Genomic DNA, 23,107 nt, shown 5'->3' on the forward strand with positions numbered 1-23,107 from the left:
TGTAAGATCTTACAGGAGTGAAATTTGAGAGCGATAAAAAACATTAGCGAAAACACTAAGAGCTATAGTAAACATTAGAGAAGCATTATACAATACTTGCCTAGAAACATTTTGTTGGAAATTGATTCTTTTTCAACTTTCAGAAATAAATGTAGACAAAAAGGTCAGAAAAATAAAAATCCATCTTATCGTTTATCAGTTCAAAGTAAATGAAAGGAGACAGTCCTTTGGAAAACTATTATGCATTTACTCTCGGCCCAGATTTCATCTAGAATATTCAAGTCCATTGTAACCTCACCACATCCATAACATGTTTTGGGTTATCCTACCCCAAATGGAACAGCCCAGTAACGTAATACATTCAAGAGAGATTTTTTTTCTCTCTTTTTAAAAAAGAGTTGCTTAAAAAAACAAATTCAGAGTAGAGAAGCAACTCCTTATGATGAATACCTTTCGGCACTTATAAGGGCTTGCTTTTGCAATGATGGCACCACTTTCATAAAAAAAAAAAAAAAAAAAGAAAGTTCACCTGTACAATTCCAAAGATCTGTTTGGTTTGGTTTCATGTTCTAAAAGTATGGTTTTAAACGAAAAATAATACTTCTGACAAATAAGCGGTTAAAGGTTTTAAAATTTTCTCTGTTGCTGTAAACTTCTAAAGCCCTTCTTATGAAAACTGCCCCACCTCCCAATCACGTTACTTGGTAGTCTTCGAGAAACGATTTTGAATGAAAAGTGCATAAAGTGTTGTAGCATGGAGAAGAGGGACAACTATGCTCTCCTCTCAAAATAAGTTATAACTTACTAGGGGAGGAAAAGGAGCAGAGTATAATGCCCGGTGTTCTGCTGGAAGTACTCGGCGGCCTGCTCCGGAGCGCGCCCCTTTAGGCTACGAGATGAGGGTCACGCAGGCGGCCGCGCCTCCCGGTGAGTGTGCGTGTCTCATTGCATGATTCCCTTACTCCGCCCACAGGGTCTGGGCATCCATCATTACCCACGACTGCCTGGTCAGCAAAAAACAGCTGATCCGACGGCCTCCAGTCACCTCGACTATCCACGCCCACCGCTAGCAGCCCGTTTTCCGCAGACCGGAAGCCCTTTTGCCCCGACTCGCTGGTTCATCCCTTATTGCCGGCAGGAACCGGAAGCTCCTCTGCCCCGATCGCCTGCGCGTGGCCGCGTTAGCTGCACAAGCGCAGTGGAGCTCGGGCGGAGTTGTGGGAGTGGAGGAGGAAGAGGCGGTGGGGGGTACGGGGGCTGGTCCCAGAAGATGGCGGAGGCGGGGGTGAGTTGGGGGTCTCCCGGCTAAGCGCGGGTGACGTGGTGCTGAGGGAAGCGGCCTGAGGAGAAGGGTGGCCCTCGGGAAGAAGAACTACTTGTGTTTTTGCAGCCTGGGAACCCTGGTGGCAGGTGCGGGGAGCCAGGACCACTGATGGGCCTGCAGGGCCAGGGGCTACGCTTACCTGAGAGGAGTCCGCTAGGTCCAGTAGGGGACTGCGGGGTCGGGGAGGGGTCATAGGAGGCGTTGAGGCCCCTCGGACTGTGGATGAGTGTCTGAGCGGGAAGAAGGCTGGAGGACGGCGGGAAGGGCGACCCAAAGGTCTGATGAGGTGGAGGTCAGCGAGCTGTCAAACATAGAACTGCCAGGAATGGGAGGCTTGTAGCCTGGGAGACAAGACTCAGGCTTGGGCGGGGGATGGATCCAAAGAAAGTAGATATCATAGTAAGTTTAGAATCCACTAGAAAGATAGGGCATTGGGTTGAGGAGTAGGACTCTGGCATTTTGGACTGTAATTGGATACCTTTGGAATAGGTGTTTGGGTAAAGCCAAAGAATTCTTGCCAGGGCCTAGAGGTGGATTTGATGATAGTTACTGGATTTTAGGGTCGCTCAGTGGAGACTGGCAACATGGAGAAGGAAAGCAGTGTGGATTACGGGGGTGGGCGCCGGCAATGGTGCTGACACTTAAGTGATATGACCCGTGTCCAGTTAACATTGGAAAAAGTTGTTAAAGTATGATATTAGCTAGATAGTCTAGGAAAATATACCACGAAGAACTTGTTGTTTTATAGGATTGATAAAGAAGTGCTTTAAGAAGGAATGGTTAGGCTTGGCAGCTGGGCCGGTGAAACTGTTTGGTATCAGTATTGCGGTGGAGCTGAGGACTGCAGGGGAATGCGTGCTCCATTCCTGCTGCAGAAAAAATAAAAGCAGCGGAACAGTAGCTAGATGGTTCTTTCTAACTTTTGGGTCTGGTCCTGTTAGTGAAGCACTGAATGAAGATGGATGAAGGGAATGCTATTAATGGGGGCCCCAGGAAAAAAAATAGCCGTGTGCTCTTCCTGTTTCTCTTTTTCTTTCTTTTCCTGGACTTTGTGCTCAGTACTGTGGTTTGTCATTGTGTTATGTCATAGTTCTCAGTTCATATCTGCTATTCAGTGACCAAGCAGTGACTCATGTACATTTGGGAAAGAGGTTGATTCTGTTTAATTGACAACTGTTGCTTTTGCAGATGGTCACACGGAAAAGGAAAGGATTAAATATAGTTCAGTAATTTAAAGAGTTTTCTTTGTTCTCGGAAACTTATCTCGAAACGATGGAGTATCTTTTTTAGGCACTGAGATGTGATATTTAAAAGCTGTAATGGGGTGTAAATGCAGCTAGCTTACTGGTTTCTGTGTTTGGGTTTTAAAGTTGAAAGAGTTGGAGTGTTTATAAGGCAAATAAATTTTTTTCTTCCTAGAAGTTTTTAACGTCCCTAGCCCATGATACATGTAGATGTGTTTTTATTTAGGGAGAATTAAACTGTTTCATTGATTTAAGTCTGTTTTTTGCTAATGTTAGTGCTTATTCTATTTCGAGAATGCTAATCTTATTGAGAGAGTATATGAAGAAAAAGATGTGAGATAGTGATTTAAGTTTATCTTTTAGTAGCGTTATGTGACCTAAGCACCTGAAGAGACAGAGTTATCTGAGGGAGTAAAAATGCTTCTGTGACTGCTAATCATTGGAAGGAATGGCCTGGTCATTTGGTTTTGGGGGTGTTGCAGTTGTTACAATGCAACAGGTTCTTAAGGTTACTAGAAGATTTTGTGTGCGTGTTTTCAAATGCTTGTTGCTTCTAAGTTGTTTCAGTGGCCAACATGAACTTCAATTTTTATTCACAAAGCCCATAATCACTTGTAAATCTTCTTTTTTAAACTAAAAGTAATACTATCAATCCATTAATAGGCAGCCATACACCTGGAATAATGTTTTTTCCAGCATTGATGATTCATCATTGACCTAAGCAAATTATTTGAACTGTTTTTCTTTTTGTTCAGTACTATACTTTCCAGAAATTTTAGGCCAGAGCTCAAGGTAGAATTTTTCAATTCTGGTGGAAAGTTTTTCTTTGTGAATTGTTGAAAACATTATTTTGGTATTAATGGTAGTTTACCAACATGATTTTAAAAATGGTTTCTTGTGTGGCACTTAAATTGTTTTGTACCATGTTTGTGGGTGGAAGCAATATGGTGAAGCAGGAAGAACTCGACCTGGGGCAGAGTGGGTGGGCCTAGTCCTGGTGCTACCTGGTAACAGTTCTGTGATCTTAGAAAGTTACTAACCTATTTGATTTCATAAAATGAGAACTAATAGCACCTGCCTATGTACCAGGATTATTTTCGAGAATCTGTTGAGATCTTGTCCTTTAAACAGTATCTTTATACCAGAGACTTCCTCCCTGGTCAGCAAATTATTTATCAAGTAATCTAAATTTTTCAAATATAGATTAAAAAATTTTTTGGAGCATCAAGTTTATCATTAATGTAAGACTAATATTTAAAGGTATAGATACATTTTGTTTTAAGAAAATGGTGTCAGTACATAATTAGAAAAACAAACTTCAAAATAAACTTAAAGGAACTTACTTTCCCTTGAAAATAACCCTCTCCTCTAGTGTGTGACTGATATTATAAACATGCTTTTAAAGGAATTTCATTGTTGCATGGTAGGGGGTAATATGGTTTTGTGGAAGCCTCTATCCATTTGATGAGTCTGGTCATTTTTGGGCATTCACTATAGATGTTCGTGGTGATAAGAACTGATGGTACTGTCTTGATCTTGCTATTCCAGTTGACCACTTTGCATCTCATTGGCCTTGATAGTAGAGTGAGAGAACTGTTAGATTACTGGTTCTTTACTTTGTTTGGATTATGGACTTTTTTGAGTACCTGGTATGAATTGTGGAACCATCCCAGAAAAATGCACATATACACAACTTTTTTGTTTTGTTTTGCATGGGGGTCTCATACCCCTTGGAATAGATGATCTCCTAGTTCCCTGCTATTTCTTAAAGCTTTTATTTTTTGTCCCCAGTAATTATATACTATTGTATTATGATGTAGTTACAAAATTAGCTTTTTGAATCTCATTCAAATAAACATCAAACAAGTGTGTTATTTTTAAAGAAAACTTTTGGGGTGGAGTAGAAAACTCAACAAGCACTGCCAGGAAAGGTTAAATAAACAGCTGTGGCAGAAAACATAAGCAGTTTAGAAAGTCTAGCTGTCTTGAAATAGAATGAAGAAGTCTCTAGCAATCAGTGGCTCTCATTGTGGGGACAATTTTGGTTATCATAAATAGGGGAGGGCGGCATTTAGTGGGTGGGAGCCAGGGATGCTAAATGTTTTACAAGAACAGTTTCACACAGCAAATAATTGTACTGCCTAAAATGCCAGTGCCTTTGACAAATGCTGGTGAGTGTGAGATGGGGGCTAGCATGACTGAAATAGCTTTTTTAAACTGAAGTTATTTTGCTTTTTAAAAAATACTATTAAACATAAAATACCCCTTTCCATTAATTCCCTTTTGGAAAAATCAAAAACAGAAACAAATGATATACCGTCTCACTTTGGGTTACTCAGAAACTATGCCCATCTTCTAGTAGCTGTTAGCAGCAGATGAGGGAATGTGTTGTGTCTATTGGGATTTTGGGAAGTAAATAGTCAACTAATGTTCTCATATAGTGTGTTGGTTTGCTATTTTTTCTTTTTACTTTAAAACATTTTTTTACACCTTCATCTAGTACTTTTAAAGAAAATGTCAAGGTGTTTGTGCATTTATTCTCATTGTCTTTGTGCACTTGTATAGTCACCTACTTGTATTGGCTTGGTATCTTAGAGTGAATTGTAGTTGAGATGGCATTTCAACATCTAACCATCTCTTCAGTAACCAAACACCTTTATATAGATCCATGTGCCAAATAGAAGTCTGAGTAGTTGAGATGGAATGGGATTCAAGGTATAGAGGCAAGAGGATGGGTTTTGGAGTCAGTTATACCTGAGATGAAATTTCAGTTTTGATACTGCATGTCATGTAACCATAAGCAAGTTGCTGAATCTCTTTGACTTGGTAGCTGCATCTGTAAAATGAGGATAATTCCTACCTTTATGATTATTTTTAAGTGTAGAGTTACTATATGTCTGGCATGGAGTAGGCCCTCTATAAATGGGTGCCCTATAAAGGATGATGATGATGATGATGATGATGATGGAGATTCTGTAGCTACTGAACCTTGCTAAAAGCAACCAGATGATAATAATGATAGAGAGTTTTGTAGCTACTGAACCTTGCTAAAAGCAACCAGAGTGCATGGCATGCTCTTATGCCTGGATTCCACAGTGAGGAATGGTCTGCAGGACCAGGTCAGGTGCAGATGTTTTCTGGGCATTTTCAGTTGGTATTTAGAGTATGTTTTCCCATGAATTAACTATACTGTTCTTTAGTTCTTTAAGCCATAGAGTTCGATTACATTATAGACTTAAGTAGATCAGTGAGAACTAGCTTGGGAACAGAATTTCCTCTTGAATGTTGGACATAGAGCTTTGATGTGGCACAGCCTCAGTAAAAAGGCCCATTGTCTAAGTGTTTATCACATGGAACTGATATGCTATGGAAGTTACTAGTACTTACAAATATTCTCATTTTCTTACTAATTACTTGTAATTTAGCCCCATTCTCTGCAGTTTACCTGAGGGTTTTGTTCCAAAATTCGTTTGAAGGTTATTTGCGACTGGAAAACTTAAAGGAAATTTATATATTTTAAGTGATGATTAGAAGCTAGGTTTGCTCTCAGAAAGGCCTAGTTTACCCTATATGGTTTGATTCAGAAAGAGTTAACCCAGTGTAGTTAAGCAAATATGATTATGTGGCGCTCCCATTGTGAACTAAGCAGGAACTTTTCTGGGTGCATAGACACAGTGATATTAATATAATAGTGAATAAGACCTTCATAAAACATTTACAATCCATAAAGCAACTGTACCTGTAATTATAGTCATTATAAGTGCTATACTTTTAAAAATAAACTGCTTTCAGGTTGAAGGAAATATCATTTCTGTGCTGACTTATGAAAGTGCCCAAGATACATTGTTGGATGGGATAAAAGCAAATTACAAAATAGCCTGTGTAGTATGTTAGTATTCATAGAAAACACATCGAATATGTTATAGTTCGGGAGACTGAACATCAGGGTAAGAATGAGGGCTTTGGAATCAGACTGCATGGTTTTGAATCCCAGGTTTGCATGTTACTGGAGGTGTGAACTAGGTCAAGTGACTTAACCTTGCTTTGCTTTTTTGCCTCACCTATAAAATGGGCATAATAATTGCACTTACCTCTGAAGGTTATTGTGAGGGTTAAATGAATTACCATATGTCAGGTGCTTAAAATAGCACATAGAAAGCCCTAAAAGGAAAGATCACTTTGGTTAGAAGAACGAACAAATACCTAGACTGATTGTGGTAGCAAAGTTTTGGGTTTTAGGAGTCAGGGGCAAGGTGGATAAAACTCCTTAGAATCTAGCCATTAGATTGTTCTTCATTTTCTTCACTTACTTTCTTTTGCTTCATGCTCCAGCTTTCTTACAGTCCCTTCTGTGATTGCAACAAGGGCAGACTGTTGAGGCAGGGGTGGGGGACAGCTGTGCCCCTGGGGAGAGCGAGTCAGGTCTGGTTTCTGTGGTTGGTGTATATGTGGGTGTGTGCACGGTGATCTGGTTTTGTAGAATGTTTTTGTGCAGATATCCAAATATATAAGCAATAAACATTGCAACAGGTCATTTTGCTTTTCTTTGGAAGTTGTCCTCATAAGCAAGTCACATTTTATTGCGAAAATACAGCGTCTTCAGTCATAATATGCTTATCTGTAAAATGTAAAATACACTATTGTAACTGATGGGCTTAGAGATTTAGGGAGAAAAAATAGAGAGCAGAGTTTTGACCCTCCAGATTCTAGTGGAGGTGTCAGATTACCTGTTCTGCTTTTCTCAGAGATGGAGCAAGCTGTTTTTACTATGATTCTAACCTTTAGGTCTCTTAGGTCACTTTTTCTGTCCTAGTAAATGTAAAGGTAGTACTTTATTTTTTGTTACATCTTGCATATAAGAATACTTTAAAACCTTTTTCTTATTCAACAAATAACTGTTAATAATTTGAAGAAATTAGTGTATATACTTGTCATTTTCTTATTTGTCCATTTAAATTAACTGGCATTGAAATCGGTAAAATTATAATAATCATGTATTAGATACACATTAATTTCTTTTTTCTTATCTCTCTTGCAGGATTTCTGGTAGGTCCTACTTTAGGACAAGATGTGGTGGTACTGTTGAAACGTCAGTCTTTGATTCACAGACAGTTGAGCTTTTCAGCTGGGAAGGCTTTCTTTTTTTCCTTTTTTTTTTTTTTTTTAACGGCTTACTGAACCTATGAAACCATGGCGGAAGGAGAGACAGAGTCACCTGGGCCCAAAAAGTGTGGCCCATATATCTCATCTGTCACTAGCCAGAGTGTGAACTTGATGATTCGAGGAGTAGTGCTATTTTTTATTGGCGTATTTCTTGCATTAGTGTTAAATTTACTTCAGATTCAGAGAAATGTGACGCTCTTTCCACCTGATGTGATTGCAAGCATCTTTTCTTCTGCATGGTGGGTACCACCCTGCTGTGGCACAGCTTCAGGTATGTGTAGGATGTTTCTGTAATGCTTAGAAAGGAAGTAGGGTAAATGATCATGGACATTGTCTGAACAATAAACCTTTTTTTTAAAAGAAAATATGTTGAGATGTAATTTAGATATAATACATTAGACCTGTTTTAAGTGAACAACTTGATGTGTTTGGGCAAATGCATACAGTCCTGTGGCCACTGCCAATCTAGCTGTGGAACATTTCCATCACCCTCCAGAGTCTCTGGTGGCCTCTTGCAGTCCATCCCCCACCCCCAGCCTCAGGCTACCACTAATCTGCTTTCTGTTGCGATGAATTATTTCTCTCTGTTCTGGAATGCAGTATAAGTGGACTCATAAAGTGTGTACTCCTTTGTGTCTCATTTCTGTCTGTCCTGTAAACTTTTAACATTTAATTCTAAAAACAATCTCGTTTCCCTTAGGGGTGAAGCATTTAACCTCTTAATTTTGTTCTTTCTTCAACTCATCTAAGTGTTATTTTAAGTTATTTTGATGGTGAGCACCACCATTTGGTTTTAAGGGTTTGATGTGTGTGTTGTGGTCTTGTTTCTGAAGTAATAAAAACCTGAAAACTTGAATAATTCAAGTTTAAAACTTCGTGTTGTATTTTTTTAGATTTTTGGATATGCTTTTCTTATTGGTATCTTGTTTTTATATGTACCTTAAGAATAATAAATGTTTAAAGATATCGATAAGGTAGACTCTCTCTGCTTAAAATTATTACCCTGTTAGGCTGGGCACGGTGGCACATGCCTGTAATCCCAGCACTTTGGGAGACTGAGGCGGGTGGATCACTAGGTCAAGAGATCGAGATCATCCAGGCCAGCATGGTGAAACCCTGTCTTTACTAAAAATACAAAAATTAGCTGGGTGTGGTGGCACACGCCTTATAGTCCCAGCTACTTGGGAGGCTGAGGCAGGAGAATCGCTTGAACCAGGGAGGCGGAGGTTACAGTGAGCCGAGATTGTGCCACTGCACTCCAGCCTGGTGACAGAGAGAGACTGCATCTCAAAAAAAAAAAAAAATTATTATCCTGTTTGTTACTTTAGATATTTTTTTGGTGGTGGGCAGTATGCAATGAATGCATAGAGTAGAACATTTCTCAATAGTTTATTGATGCCATACTTCCACAGTGAATAGCTCTTTAGCATTTTCTAATGACCAAGACCAATAGATTAATACTGTTTTTAATAATAAAGTAATGGGAAACCATAATTATGTGGCAGAAGATAATTCTGATTGAGGAAGAAAATTGCTTTTTTAAATACCCATTGGGTGTCTCATACTAAACACACATGCATGAATATCTTGCAACATAATATAAGTCCTTCTTGGCTTCCATCCAAGAGCTGGAGGTTGCAGTTTAGAGAAGTGTTAGAATAGCCTTGTGAAACTTACTGGGCAATTACAGAATCCTGTTGGATGGATAGCGGGGCATTGTTGTAGTAAGGTTTCAGTGTGTTTATATACTGATGTCTCACTATTACTGTGTTCCACATTAAAAGTGAAGTCATGAAGGCAGTGATTCTTAGTTTCCCCAGGGTTATCATCCTCCAAGAGAAAAGGCCAAACAGTCCAAATAAAAAAACAAGCTATACTGTATCACTCTCTGTTGTATGTGCTGGTCCTCATGCATTTTTCTTGCATTTAAATCAGAGGAAAAAAGTTTTCTCAACTTTTTTTAGTTCTTTGTTTCTTTTCTTCTGTGGTATAGTCTGGCTGCCAGTAGAAGCTTTTTGGAACATGGAAGAACATATGTGTCTTTTCAGGACAGAACAAAGGGAAGGTCAAAAAAGGGAAAGTGTTGCTTATTCAATGTCTGCTAATGTGCTAGGTTCATCCTCTAATCCCAGGGTTCTGTAGAGTAACTTTGGGAGAGAGATGTTTGGCATTGTGCCTGTTTTGGGAGGATGAGGACACTCACTGAGATAAAGAAAGAAAACCAGTGAACCCAGAGTCCCAGAGCCAGTGAATGGTGTGACTGGGGCCCATATGTCACATGCTAGGGAAGGAAGAGGAAGCTGCTCACACTTTCCCCTGCTCAGGATGCCTCTTTTCAAGTCTCCAGACTGGGTGCCAGACCTCGATGGAATTCCCTGGCATGTGTTGTGCATTCAGGGCTGGGGCAGGAGAACTTAGCTGAGGTTTCATTGTACCTCCGCTATGAAGAGTAATGGGGCTGCACCTGCTGTGTGGTCCTTCTGCCTCTGTAATGTCAGCACTTTTGCCATAAACTTAGATTTTAGGAAGGAAAATTTCAAATGCCAATACCACAGTTCAGCCACTACTTTCCTTTCTATTCCCAGCCACTAGGTTTGCCACGCTTACAAACTTAGCCTCATACCTTTTCATTTGGGGCATTTCCAATTACATTACTTGCTTAAGTATTTCTTCTGAAAGCAGTTTATATCATAAGGTACTTGGGCAAAAGAAAGTAGAGAGGCATTAGGACATTTAGATTCCAGCCAATTCTGCTACCAATTTTGTTAGTTAAGTTGTGGTGTTTAGTAGACGAAAGTGAAAGGTATCAGATTTGTGTAAGGTGCCAAAGATGGAAAATGGATTCTTGCAAAATCTCTGCTCTGCCATCCCCTGCATCATTATTTTAGGGAAAGTATAATGGGAAAGAAGTGAACGATGTAAGAAACATAGTGTATTTGAGTTTGTGTGTGTATGTAATATGTATATGTTTTTGTGTATATGTATTGGCAGGCATTTTCAAGACCCCTCTACGTTCTTACCATCCTAAGTCAGAAAAACTGATAGTCATCCTTTGATTTTCCTGTTCAGCTAACATTCATAGACTGAGCAGCTGCCTTTTGGAGGGGCACCAGAATCACCACCTTCTGTGTGTAGAAAGTGCTCCTGGTTATTTGCCACTTTTCTCTATAGCACAATCCTGGAAAATTTGCTAGTGGTGCTTCTGGAGGGACAACTAATAGAGAACTTTGGTAAACTAATTTTGATGACTTTTTTTTTCTTAATTCCATATTTTTAGTTTGATAATGCTGATGTTACAAGTTAACTTCCTTATGTATGCCGTGGACTAGAATAGGAATTAGAAATCTTTTCAGCATTATTAAGGGCCACAAAGAAATCTTTCCAAAGAATAAATAGAAAAAAGACAACTTGTGTGGATAAAATAAGTAGAGAAGTTGCCTCAAAAATCACAAGTAGCCTGGTTGTGTCCAAATGCATGAAAGTAATGTCTAATGTAAAAAGAAGAGAAAAATCTTTCCTGTTTGGTTGTGCAGTCCATTGCCCTGTGGAGCCTTGTAAGATTCCTTCCTTTTTCTTCCTTTCTACAGCCAGTTTCCAAGTTTTACATCTTTCCTCTGTCTTTTTCTTGGTCCACCCCTCAACGGCTGTGCTTGGAGTCTTTAATCTTTTCTCTTCCTGCCTCTAGTTTTGTACCCAGCCCCCTTGTGTGGTACCCTCACTGCTAAGAAGATGGCCTCTCTGAGGTACAACAGTGATGACATTGTTTTCCTGATTCCCCGTTGTCTGTAGGGTAAAGTCTTAATAATATGGCCCTTGCCTGCTTTTATCTTCCTCAGTCTTTCTGGACCCTGCAGCTCCCTTTGTGTCGGAAGCTTACAGCTTCCTCTAACACCAGCAGTTTCTAGTTGTCCACGCTTGTCCTCAGTCATCTCCCTTTGATGAGAGGACTGTTTCTGTGCCATTTACTGCTGAATGTTCCTGCCGCAAAGGTCACCTCTTTCTGGGAAGCTTTTCTGACAGCCCAGCACCTTGCCTTCCCCCAGCACAGGCAAGGAGAAGCCTGGGACCCCTCTGTGTCCTGTCAGCACTCCCGTTAATACAGGATCGTATTTAATTGTTTCTGTGGTCACTTTGGAGTCAGAATCATATCTTGCTGTTTGCCTTTTTGTTGTTGTTTTGAGATAGAGTCTCACTCTGTCGCCTGGGCTGGAGTGCAGTGGCACAATCTCGGCTCTCTGCAACCTCTGCCTCCCGGGTTCAAGCGATTCTTCTGCCTCAGCCTCCCTTGTAGCCGAGATTACAGGTGCCTGCTACTATGCCCAGCTAATTTTTTGTATTTTTAGTAGAGATGGGGTTTCACCATGTTGGCCAGGCTGGTCTCGAACTCCTGACCTCGTGATTCGCCCGTCTTTGCCTCCCAAAGTTCTGGGATTACAGGCATGAGCCACCACACCCAACCTTGATTTTTTAAATCTCCAGCAAATACCAAATAACCAGACATATTGTCAGGGCTTAAGTATTTGTTGAAGGAAAATCCTATCTTGTAGTTTTCCATCAAAGTATATCTCATGGAGTGTTTTCGTTTATTTAGTTCCTGTTTTCTTACAAAATGTCTGGCTTTAACTGTGTTCCTTTTAGTGCCTCACTGCATTAAGCACACTCCATAAAAAAAAGATGGCTTACTACTTGATGTTTTACAAACTTCTTTAGTGTTTAGCTTTGGTAGACTGTAACTAGTCACTAGGAAATAACTTAAAGATATCACAAGAAATGTGATTTTTGCATCAGAGAACCATTTGATTTATAAGCAGGACTGTGTTTGCATATGATTTTACACAGGCATGATTTTAACAGTCTTTCTTGTTTCTTTTTTAAAAAAAAAGTACAGGAAGAGGAAAAGAGGCCCAGATATATTCTGCTGAGCTCTCAAACAGGGGAAACTCACAGTGTTGTATATATTGCTATCAGACTCTGCCATGCCTTTATTTAAAGGAAAGAAAGAAGACATTTAATAGGAAGTGACAAGCTTCTTCGAATTCTTCCTCTCAGTGAGCAACTGAGAACCATGCATACTCAATGGATTTGATTTTTATTGGCAAATCCCAGGGTTGGCAATGTGGCAGTTTAAATTTCTTTTTGTGTTTTTGCTTTCTCTCCTCAGTTGTCTCTCACTTGCAAGTCTGACATCACATGCATAAAAATACAGTCAATTTTACTTATTTAGATCTTTGCATGCGCATGTCAGTATTCTCTATGTGATAATTCTTTACCTATGGCATCAGTTGCTAAAAAAAATTGACTTGGAATGTCTGCTTTTAGTTGACTTTGCTCAGCAACAGGCAAAGGGAGGATATATATATGGGTGGGAGGGGTGGCAAATGAGCTGTTAGTTTTATGACCCCTTGAGAAAAACAGAGGTGTATTCATTTAATTACATTTCAACTGTCAGGGATGTTTTATTTGTAATACAGAAATTTAGAAATGCTGTCAGTTAATCTTCACAGGATTTTGGAGCAGCCTTTTAAATAGGAATATAATATGAAACTTCTAGATTTACTGATAGTTATTGGAGTTCTGCATTGCTGAGATATGTTGTTAATCTCTTGAAGTTCTGTGAGCCATCTATACTCATCAAATGCCTAACTCAAAAGAGTTGTGGACTAGAAAATGCATACAGTATTGCAGCATCTCATCTTGAGATAGAAGGATGGTCACACAGCCTTTTTTAAATGCTGTGCCATTGATCTGCTAGCCTGTGATTTTTGATACTAATTGGATTCAGTTTTTCTTTGAAGAGTGAGTACATTGCCTGTGAGATATAGCTAGCTAATACTGGGTAGAGGGAGGGCTTCCCATCCCTGAAGCACTTAGATTTTGGCATTGTAATTTCATGATTCCTCTTAAGTGGTATTGGATATTTTAAACATGCTTTTCAACTAATGTGACAATAGTGTCTTTATTGACAGAATGGCACAACATAATCATTCTGTTTTAGGAAGGTTAGAGTGTTTTCAAATAGTCTTCTTAATAACTAATTTAGCATTTAAAATTCTTTCCTACTAAATGAATAAAATATTGAGGCTTGAGAAATATTTAAGAAAGGGATAAGAATATTTTGGGACTCAATCATTGACATTTTATATACAGTTATGTGTAACTACTGACACAGCATTCAAGGTGTTCTTTCCAAAACTAAGAAAAGTACTAAGATGATTTCTTCTCTTTTAACTGTGCATTTAAAATTTAACTGAAAATTTTAAATTCCTGTACACCTTGTTTCCTCCATTGTTTCTATGTGTAGAATGAGTCTTACCTGTAGATTTCTATTGTGAGTTTTTCTGCTTCGACAATATGACCTACAGCCTCGTTAAAGGGCCAGAGTGGAAAGGAGTGTCAGTAAAAGGTGCTAGATGCAGAAGACTGACGGGAAGCTGGTAGGGGTGAGACTGATCTATGTAAGAGGCCAGCCAGAACCATCAGAACATTGTGTGTGTGATGAGCTTGTTGCATACTTTTATGCTTCTAGAGTCTCTTTAGAATTGTTGCATGTAATACCTATTTTATGGTTTGTGGTTTAGAGAGAACATGACTTAACTGCTGTTTTGATACTTTTCAGGTCTCGTAGATATCAGTAGTAGAAAAGTAGCACAAATCATCTAGTCTAGTCTGCTAAATTATGAATCATACATTTGAAGAGTGTTTTGTTTATTATAATTTAGAATGTTGTAATCACTCGCAGTACTTTCTTCATTGGTGTTATCCTTATTTTGTTTATTTTGGAAGGTAAGTTAAAAAATATCAGTGATTGATGTGAAATAGCTTATTTGGTTTCTTTTTTTAAAATCTTTAAAATGCTTGTGGTGGTTGTAGTGATTCTTTTACTTTAAGTGTTGCTAGTGCAACATTGGAGATAACTTAATTTTCTTTCTCTTTTTTCCCACAGCTGTGATTGGGTTATTATACCCCTGCATTGACAGACATCTAGGAGAACCACATAAATTTAAAAGAGAGTGGTCCAGTGTAATGCGGTGTGTAGCAGTCTTTGTTGGTATAAATCATGCCAGTGCTGTATCCTTTACTCTGTAATGAAATGCATAATAAGAAAGCAGCTTCCAACAAACCAAAGGTTAAACAGCCCCTTGCACCTTCAGTGTTGTCAAATTGTGATATGCCTACTTAGTCAGAAGAAGAATGTGAACCATATTGTTGAAATATCAGAGTAGCAGCTATGCAATTATAGAGTGGGGTATAGCCTTTCATTTAAATTTGTATTTTTCAGTATCACTTAGAAACTTTGCACATTTAAAAAATTTACTTGTTTGTCTTAAATTTGGTTACTTAATTACTTCCATGTAGTTAATTCTAAAATTGAAACTGGTACACTTTCAAAGGAATTTTTTTCTCTATTTCTTTCTTCATTTAAGAATTGCCAATAAGGACATGTGGTAGCTTCAGGTGCTATTTTGTTTGTCTTTTATTTTTCTTAACTTAAAGAAGCTATTTTTTTTTTAAGGTAGATGCATTGGTTTTAATCAATACCAACAAACCACACAAATGGCATAAGTAGAAATATCCAACTTAGACCTTGGCCAAAAATAAGTTTTTTCCCTAAGGTACATCTTTTTAAAGTTTTATTGTTTAAAGATTTGGACATTTTATTTGATGATTATTGAGTATTTTTACAGTGTCCCAGGTAACTCCTATTTCTTTTCTCCCTTCTACCTTCTGTGTCCAGAAAAAAATGTTTGCCCTCATAAAGTTTTCCTCCTGTCATCCCCCTTGTTTCGTCTCTTCTACTTCCTCTGCATTCTTTCTGACTTTCCTTGGTAGAAGAGGAACTGGGAAATGTTATTCCTGTCTTTTTCTAGGAGATGTTTAGACAATGAAGGTGGCAGGAGACTCGGGTACTTGGAAGAGCAAGAAGTGTGACCCAGGCTGCCAAAAGTTTGCTCTTGTAACTCTGCACTGGACTCAGGGCTGGCAGAGTTAGCTGGAGAGAGAGTGTTGGCCATATATCAAGTAGATCCCTGCATCTTTCACAAAAAGTATTGAGGTGTTTTGGGTAAGCTTGGGGGCAGAAACCATGGAAAGGAGCAGGGTCCTAGATTCTGAAAACACGTCTGCCTTCCTCTGCACAGTTGTGCCGGCTGTTGGAGGTCTGTGAATTTGTAAGTCCCTCAATAGCTGTTATTATTAATTTCCTTTTGTATTGAGGACATTTCCATGTTTATTTTGGCAAACGTTTTGAGATTTAAGATTTTATAAAATATCTAGTGGTCAGGAGGGCTTAAAAAGATAAGATCATATACTATTATATCTAGAGGAGAACTTAGAAATCACCTAGTTCCACATTTTCTTTGTAAAGTTAATAAGACAAATGGAGGCTAGAGAGGTTAGGTAATTTACTAAGTCATTTAGACTGCGACGTTGCAGCCGAGCTGAGAACAGTCCCTAGAGAGCCTGACTCAAGTCTATGAACATCTCATTTTCTTACCCAGGAGCCTCATAACTGTGTCAGTTCCTATCAGGTAGATTAGACCTTTCTCTCTCAGACATTTCCACTTTGATTTTTGTTTTTAAGCAGAGAAATTTAAATAGCCTTTTCTGAAATTGTAAAAACTTAATAAATTTAAATTCCTTGCTTTGTTCACTTTCTTTCTCAATGAAATACTTAAATATAGCAATCTTAGATGTTCTGTTGTCCTTTAAGCAAAGTCCAAAATATTTACCAAATTTATAGCATGCACTTCTAATATTAGGTTACTTAGACTTTCCAAAATCATATGGCACTGTTTTAAGATTGATATATCAGTTTACTCTGGAAGCCTCCTTGCTTTGCTGTGACTTTTAATGAAGTTTAGTTAGCAAACATGAAACTCATTTAATACCAAATTCCACTCTTTACATGAGTGTTTATTTCATAGGGAAATTAGAGCTCTAAACCTTTTCTTTGAACTTTAAGTATAATGACAGCTAAAGAATCAGAAAAGCTTTTCCAGAAGGCATACCCATATGAACTGTAGGTTTCTTTTTAAATCAAGCCTTAACAAGGAAGGACTTTGAGGGAGTTGCTTACAATAGTCCTGAGATGCTGAGAAATAAGCAACCTGGGTGTTTAGGATACTGGCTTGGTAGGAGTGGGGAAACAGTAAAAAACAGAGTGTTGAAGGAAGTGGGAAATGGCTTTATATGCATGTTGTTTTTTTTTTTTGTTGGACTTCTCTATACTTGTAGCATAGCCGGTTTGGTGATATGTGTTCCTCCCAACCTTCCCTGGCTTCCCCAGATACTGGTTATAGAGCCAAGATGTGGCCTTTGGGACATAGATAATGCCCTTAATGACACTTGAAATTAATTTCTTTAGTGTAATCCTCTAGCACAGAGATGAGAAAACTGAATTTGTAAAGCTTCATTTTACCCAGAGATTTTGGTATAGAAAAGGGCCATACATTTGTGAATAGATGCTTAAGTAGGTGATGAAAATAAAATATCATTTGAGCAAACTGTCCTATACCAGAAAGTCTCAGGCACCAAAATAGCTTGGCAGGTTGTAAGATAATGTTCACTTCAAGGCTTTATCCTCAACAAATTAAAACTAGAACAGTTGACATAATAGAAAGGGATACTGTGTCCTTGGTACTCTTGTTTCTGAACTGCATTATTATAAAATGTGTCTGTCAGTAAATCATAGAGAGAATGTGGTACCCTGTTAAATAGCTGTCAACTCTTCTATTTTCAAGTTCCTGTATGATTCTCAAGTAATTCTAAACCTGTTGGAGAAGTAATATTGGTTTCCTTTTTTTTTGCAAAAGTGTGTTCCTTTAGCGATACTTGTGTTCTGAGGCTTCCAGTTACATTTTTAGCAAAGAAAGCATTTCTTAAATAATGGGTAAAGCCTTATAATTGGGAATGTACGTAGACTTTTTTTTTTTTTTTTTTTTGAGGAGTTACAGGTTGGTAGCATCTAGTGATTAATGTCTTTTGTGTATCTGGTATTAAGTAAATACCGGAGACAGTTTTAATCCTACCTAGCTTTGTACGTTGTACTAAGAGAATGTATTTGAGTAGAAGCAATTAATTCCCTTCTCAACAGAGGCATCTCTTATTTAGAAAAATGAACAGATGATATTATTTGGTTATAAGTTTTAAGATGACTTCTTAACACTGATCTCAGAAAGTGGATTTTGATAACAACATACAGTTGTCTCTCACACTGGCTGCATTATCCATTGGACTGTGGTGGACTTTTGATAGATCTAGAAGTGGTTTTGGCCTTGGAGTAGGAATCGCTTTCTTGGCAACCGTGGTCACTCAATTGCTAGTATATAATGGTGTTTATCAGTAAGTATTAATCCTTAATTCTTTTGGTGCTTGTTTGCTAGATAAATAAATGATAACTGCTTTCAAAATTGAGATTATGAAATGAGGTTAGCCAGTTTGCTCTACAGAGTAGTTTATTTTCATTGTAATGATCTTAAGTGTCCTTGCAGTTCCTGTGTGGGTATTAAAGACATGTCTATTATTCCAGATATACATCTCCAGATTTCCTCTATGTTCGTTCTTGGTTACCATGTATATTTTTTGCTGGAGGCATAACAATGGGAAACATTGGTCGACAACTGGCAATGGTAAGCTGATGCTTATTGATCACTTTTCTGAATGAGATGTATGACGAATTTTCTCTAAATGGTAGTCCTTTAAGGGAAAGCAATTTGTGAAGACAGCATTCTTTGATTTCTCTTTTGTACTTGCATTGAAATAAATCATTTGGCAGAATTTAATCACAAGTGTTTCAAAAGTTGAGGAGCCACTGGAGAGAAAAGCTCAAAATGTGTTATGGATAGGGCAATATGATTTATTGACCATATGGGGATATTAGTGACTTTAAAAAAACTAATCTACAGGTTTCCACTATATCAAAAAGGGACAGTTTTAAAAGTTAAAAAGGTCACTATTAATAACTGTGTTGCTACAATAGGTATAAATTAGGACTGTCTCTAACAAATCAACACATTTGATCATTTTAGTTATGAAGGAAAAGAACATTGTTTATAATTCCAGTCATGGATGGCGAGGGTTGGGGGTGGCATTCAGAGGCCACAGCAGTTTTATTAATAAATGCTGTCACTTTTACCTTTTTAGCCAGGTTAGGAGAATTGAGTGATTTACTTTGCTGTATTTTTGGTAAAATAGCCAACCAATTATCTTACCCTATTGGTTTCCTTTATTTTGAGTTGTGAGTGTACATTTTTATAGCTGTACTTTAAGAATATTATTTCGACTGGAAGTTTTTGTTAATGTAAAAGATTTTTTCTTTATATCATAAAGTGATTTGAAAATACAGTGATCTGAGTTCACCACAGCAGCCCTGTCCTTAAGTTAATGAACTATTCTTTGCTGATTTGCCTTACTGAGTACTCAAAGAAACCTACTTTGCTTCCTTTCATATTAAAAGATTGATCTAAATTCTAAATCATATACTGCCACTGTTTGCTTGTAATGCAGAAATCTCATCTTTCTCCTGCTTTTGACTATGGCTTTTTCACTTTCAGAATGTGAATTATCTTTTTCCCTGTCACATTTGTCATTTAATCATAGTAATTATGTAACTATTCCTCAGATTCTTTGAGGAATAAATGGGCACATATTCATAAACTGTTCATTTTTAGAGCTTTTTAGGGTATTTGGATGTTGCTATTCAAAGAAATCTTAATCTGTTAACCTTTTAACCTTTTAATTTTTGCAGTATGAATGTAAAGTTATCGCAGAAAAATCTCATCAGGAGTGAAGAAGGCAAAAAAATATCTTTTGTACAGAAAAACAAGATGAAAAGGATGTGAAATGGTAGATATACCAACAAAACTTCAGACTGTAACATTGCCAGGATGCAGTTTTTCCCTTGATTGATGTGTGTGTATATATGGGTAAATATACACGTATACACACACATATTACTGCAATCTGTGATTGCTTCATCTGTAAATCAGTTACAAACCTTTATGTATTTGACTTAAATAACTGTAAGATATATATGTACTACGTTAAAAAGTGTTGATTAATAGATGAAATTTTTAAATTAATTTTTTAAACATGCCATACATTGTATCACAATGTTAATGTGCCAAAATACTGTTGCTGTCATGCAGAGTAAAAGAATGCTTTGAAAATTTGTAAACTTAGTGAAATAAAATAAGAGGAAAGCCAAAAACAAACAAAAAGCATATGGGAAGCTGGTATTTTCTCTTTAGCTTACTGTTGTGCCTTTTTATTATTCTAATCACAGCAGTATGAGTTATGAGTGCCCTAATATGTGGTTAATTTCTATTTTAATGTTTCATAGAGTTTGAGAGTTTTGATACAGGGTGAAAATGAACTTCTGGTTTCAAACCTGCATTACTGGAGACAGCCCAAAGAGTAATTTTCTGTTTTGATAGATTTTACTGGAAGGATATGTGATAAGCAGAAGAGATCATCAGCATTAAATTGTTTTGGTTCTATATTTGGAACACTATATAATTAAAAAGTAAGGACCATTAGAGTATTTAATTAGAATAAATATACTTTTTGGAAATACAGTGACCTCTTGCAGTGTCACTAAAGTGCGAAGTGATATTAGCTGTCATTTGCAATACAGAATCTCATTGCTTTTGCACATGAAACATATAGGAAACTCCAAACAGATCAAAATGAAGTTTCTAATTCTGTTGAGTTCTGTCATCTATTGGATTCTATGAAGCAGACCACTTTAGCTTTAGCTGGGTTCAGTCATATGATTCATTGTTAGTGGAATGCCTAGTTTTTCATCTTATATGCAGACTGGGAAGTGGATGGGCACATAATTTCTTATTCATATGTCCATCAGTGAATAGTTCAAGTCTGTTTAAGAATGTACTGAGGTGGCATCCTCTGCATGTTAAAGATCTTTATGGCACCTAGCAACACTTAAATATGGTTTAAACATATTCTTAGCTAATTTTTTCCATCAGTTTTTGAAATTGATGGCAGTTGTCTGATCCACAAGGGCAAGATCTTCTGAGTACTCTGGGATGTGTGTATGTGTGCACACTTGTGTGTGTTGGAGTGAGTGGGTGAGAGAATGTGTCTGTGCATGTGCCCATGCTTTCCTAGAATGTTGAATAGATATTTTTACATTTTTAGTTTTAAAACAATTACTGTCAGACTGAGATCTTGTATGCCAAACTTTAATCTGCTTTTATGTTTTCAGGCTGAAGGTGTGAAAATCCTAAGAGGATTTTATATTGAATATGTGCACACAATCTTAACTATTGTGGAGGAAAGCATACTACTATAATTTATTATTATATCTTCCAGATAATGTTATTCATTTAGAGCAAATAAGGTATATTTTTAGAATCAACTTTGTAAGTACTATAAAATCCTTAATAAGTTATAAGGTCTATGATGTATTTACCTAAAAAATTGCTGTTAAAAGCAACATGTATTAAATATGTAATTATCATCTGGGTTAAGAGTCTGTTTTTCTTCCTTGTGGTAAGTCTTAGAATATGGTACTGTGGATTAATCTAATAAAATTAACATGTATGGTTGAAGTTACCAAGAAATGATGAAAAGAAACGAAATACAGTTGACCTTTGAACATCAGGAGTTAGGGGCACCACTTCCCCACATAGTTGAAAATCCATGTATAACTTTTGACTCCTCCAAAACTTAACTACAAATAGCCTACTCTTGATTGGAACCCTTACCAATAATAAACAGTTGATCAACACATATTGTATATGGTATATGTATTATATGCAGTATTCTTACAATAATGTAAGCTAAGGAAAAGAAAATGTTATTAAGAAAATCATAAGGAAAAGAAAATGTATTTACTACTCATTAAGTGGAAGTGGACCATCCTCACTCATGCTGTCTTCACATTGAATAGTAGGGTGAGGAGGAGGAAGAGGAGCAGTTGGTCTTGCTGTCACAGGGGTGGAAGAAAATTTGCATATTAGTGGACCCACACAGTTGAAAACCATGTTGTTCAAGGGTCAACTATATATAGTATTGATGAGATTGAATGATTGTCAGTGGAGTTCTTAAATTATTTTTAGATCATCTAGAAAATAAGTTAATTATAGCAAAAAATAAAATTGTTTTGATATTTTGATAAATATATAAATGTATAAAACCTATTTTTTTCAATGAAAGAAAACGGGAAACTTTTTAACATTGCTATATTGGCAGTGCTTTCTTTTATTATTTAAAGTTATAGAAATTTGCACAGTTGAAAACTGGGAATAAATTCTACAAACATGTAAGAAAACAATTCAAATTAGCCAGAGCCCTGCTAATACTTTTATTGTAAAATTTATTTATTTGCACTGAGCTGTTTTACCTTTATTAAGGACATTGGGACCTCTCAATGATGCACATATTTCATACATCTTGTGTTTTCGAGGCAGAAGCCAGACTTGGTTAATAGCAATAAATACTTCTGTACTCCTATTGGCTCACTTACCTTTTAATGAAGTATATTCTGTGTAAGGTAGTTCTTCCAGTGATGGTCTGAATAGTAGAGTCTTAACTTTGTGTATCTGAAAAGGTCTATTTCATTCTTGAATAATTTAGCAGGCTGTAGAATTCTAGGTTCATAGTTTTTTTTTTTTTCCCCTCCCTCAGTACTTTGAAGATTTTTAACTCATTGTCTTCTGTCACCTAATGTTGCAGAAGAGTAGGCCATTACCATTGTTTTCTTTCCTTTGTAGGTAATCTATTTTTTCACTCTAGGAGATTTGCATGATTTTCTCTCCAACCTCTAACATTTTTAAGTTTCATTATGATTTGGCTAGTTGTAGATTTGTTTTTATTTTTATTTTTGCTGGGTATTTGGTGTGCACTTTCAATCTGTGGGCTCATGTTTTCAATTCTGGAAAATTCTTAAATGTACCTGCATATTGGAATCACTTGGGACCTATAGAAAATGCTGGTGTCTGGGTTCTACCCTCAGAGACTCTGATATAATTAGTCTGGGGTATGCCCTGAGCATTAGGATTTTTAAAATTTCCCCAAGTGATTCTGATATGCAGCCCAGGTTGCCACTCATCAGTGTAGTTATGTGTAAAATAATGGGGAGAGTCCAGGTGAGAGAGATGAGAAGGGTAATGACATTGGAAATGAAGAATGAGGGGCACGTTTTGGAATAAAATCACCTGAACTTAGTGACTTGGGTGTGAAGGTTAAGGATGAGGAAGAATCAATGGTAAGTTCATTTTTTTTATCTTGAGAAACTAGGTGGATATTTCCATAAACTAAAAGAGAATGTAGAGAAGCAGGTGAGTGGATAAAGTTAACAAGTTTGGTTTGATATGTTGAGGTTGAGTTCTGTAGGGCACATCTGATAAAGGTG

At 37.3% G+C, this 23,107-nt stretch overlaps 1 protein-coding gene across 2 annotated transcripts in view; it reads left to right on the forward strand.

Annotated features, from left to right (window-relative positions):
- Positions 1 to 1,206: 1,206 nt before the first annotated feature.
- Positions 1,207 to 23,107, forward strand: part of INSIG2 (insulin induced gene 2) — a 31,662-nt gene continuing 9,761 nt past the window's right edge. The window contains exons 1-6 of one of the 2 annotated variants that reach the window (XR_010344628.1): positions 1,207 to 1,285; positions 7,607 to 8,002; positions 14,675 to 14,799; positions 17,906 to 18,072; positions 18,260 to 18,359; positions 19,478 to 19,575. Coding sequence is in view for 1 of the 2 variants with exons in the window: in XM_012468397.3 (XP_012323820.1) it covers positions 7,759 to 8,002; positions 14,675 to 14,799; positions 17,906 to 18,072; positions 18,260 to 18,359; positions 19,478 to 19,519 (678 nt within the window). In the remaining variant the exon portion in view is untranslated. Of the gene's footprint in view, positions 1,286 to 7,606; positions 8,003 to 14,674; positions 14,800 to 17,905; positions 18,073 to 18,259; positions 18,360 to 19,477; positions 21,217 to 23,107 lie in introns of those variants that run through there. The other variant, XM_012468397.3, reaches the window with a different exon arrangement.

The sequence above is a fragment of the Aotus nancymaae genome, unplaced genomic scaffold, assembly GCF_030222135.1.
Source record: "Aotus nancymaae isolate 86718 unplaced genomic scaffold, 86718_ANA_hifiasm-v0.15.2.pri h1tg000029l, whole genome shotgun sequence".
In the NCBI taxonomy this organism is placed as follows: Eukaryota; Metazoa; Chordata; class Mammalia; order Primates; family Aotidae; genus Aotus; species Aotus nancymaae.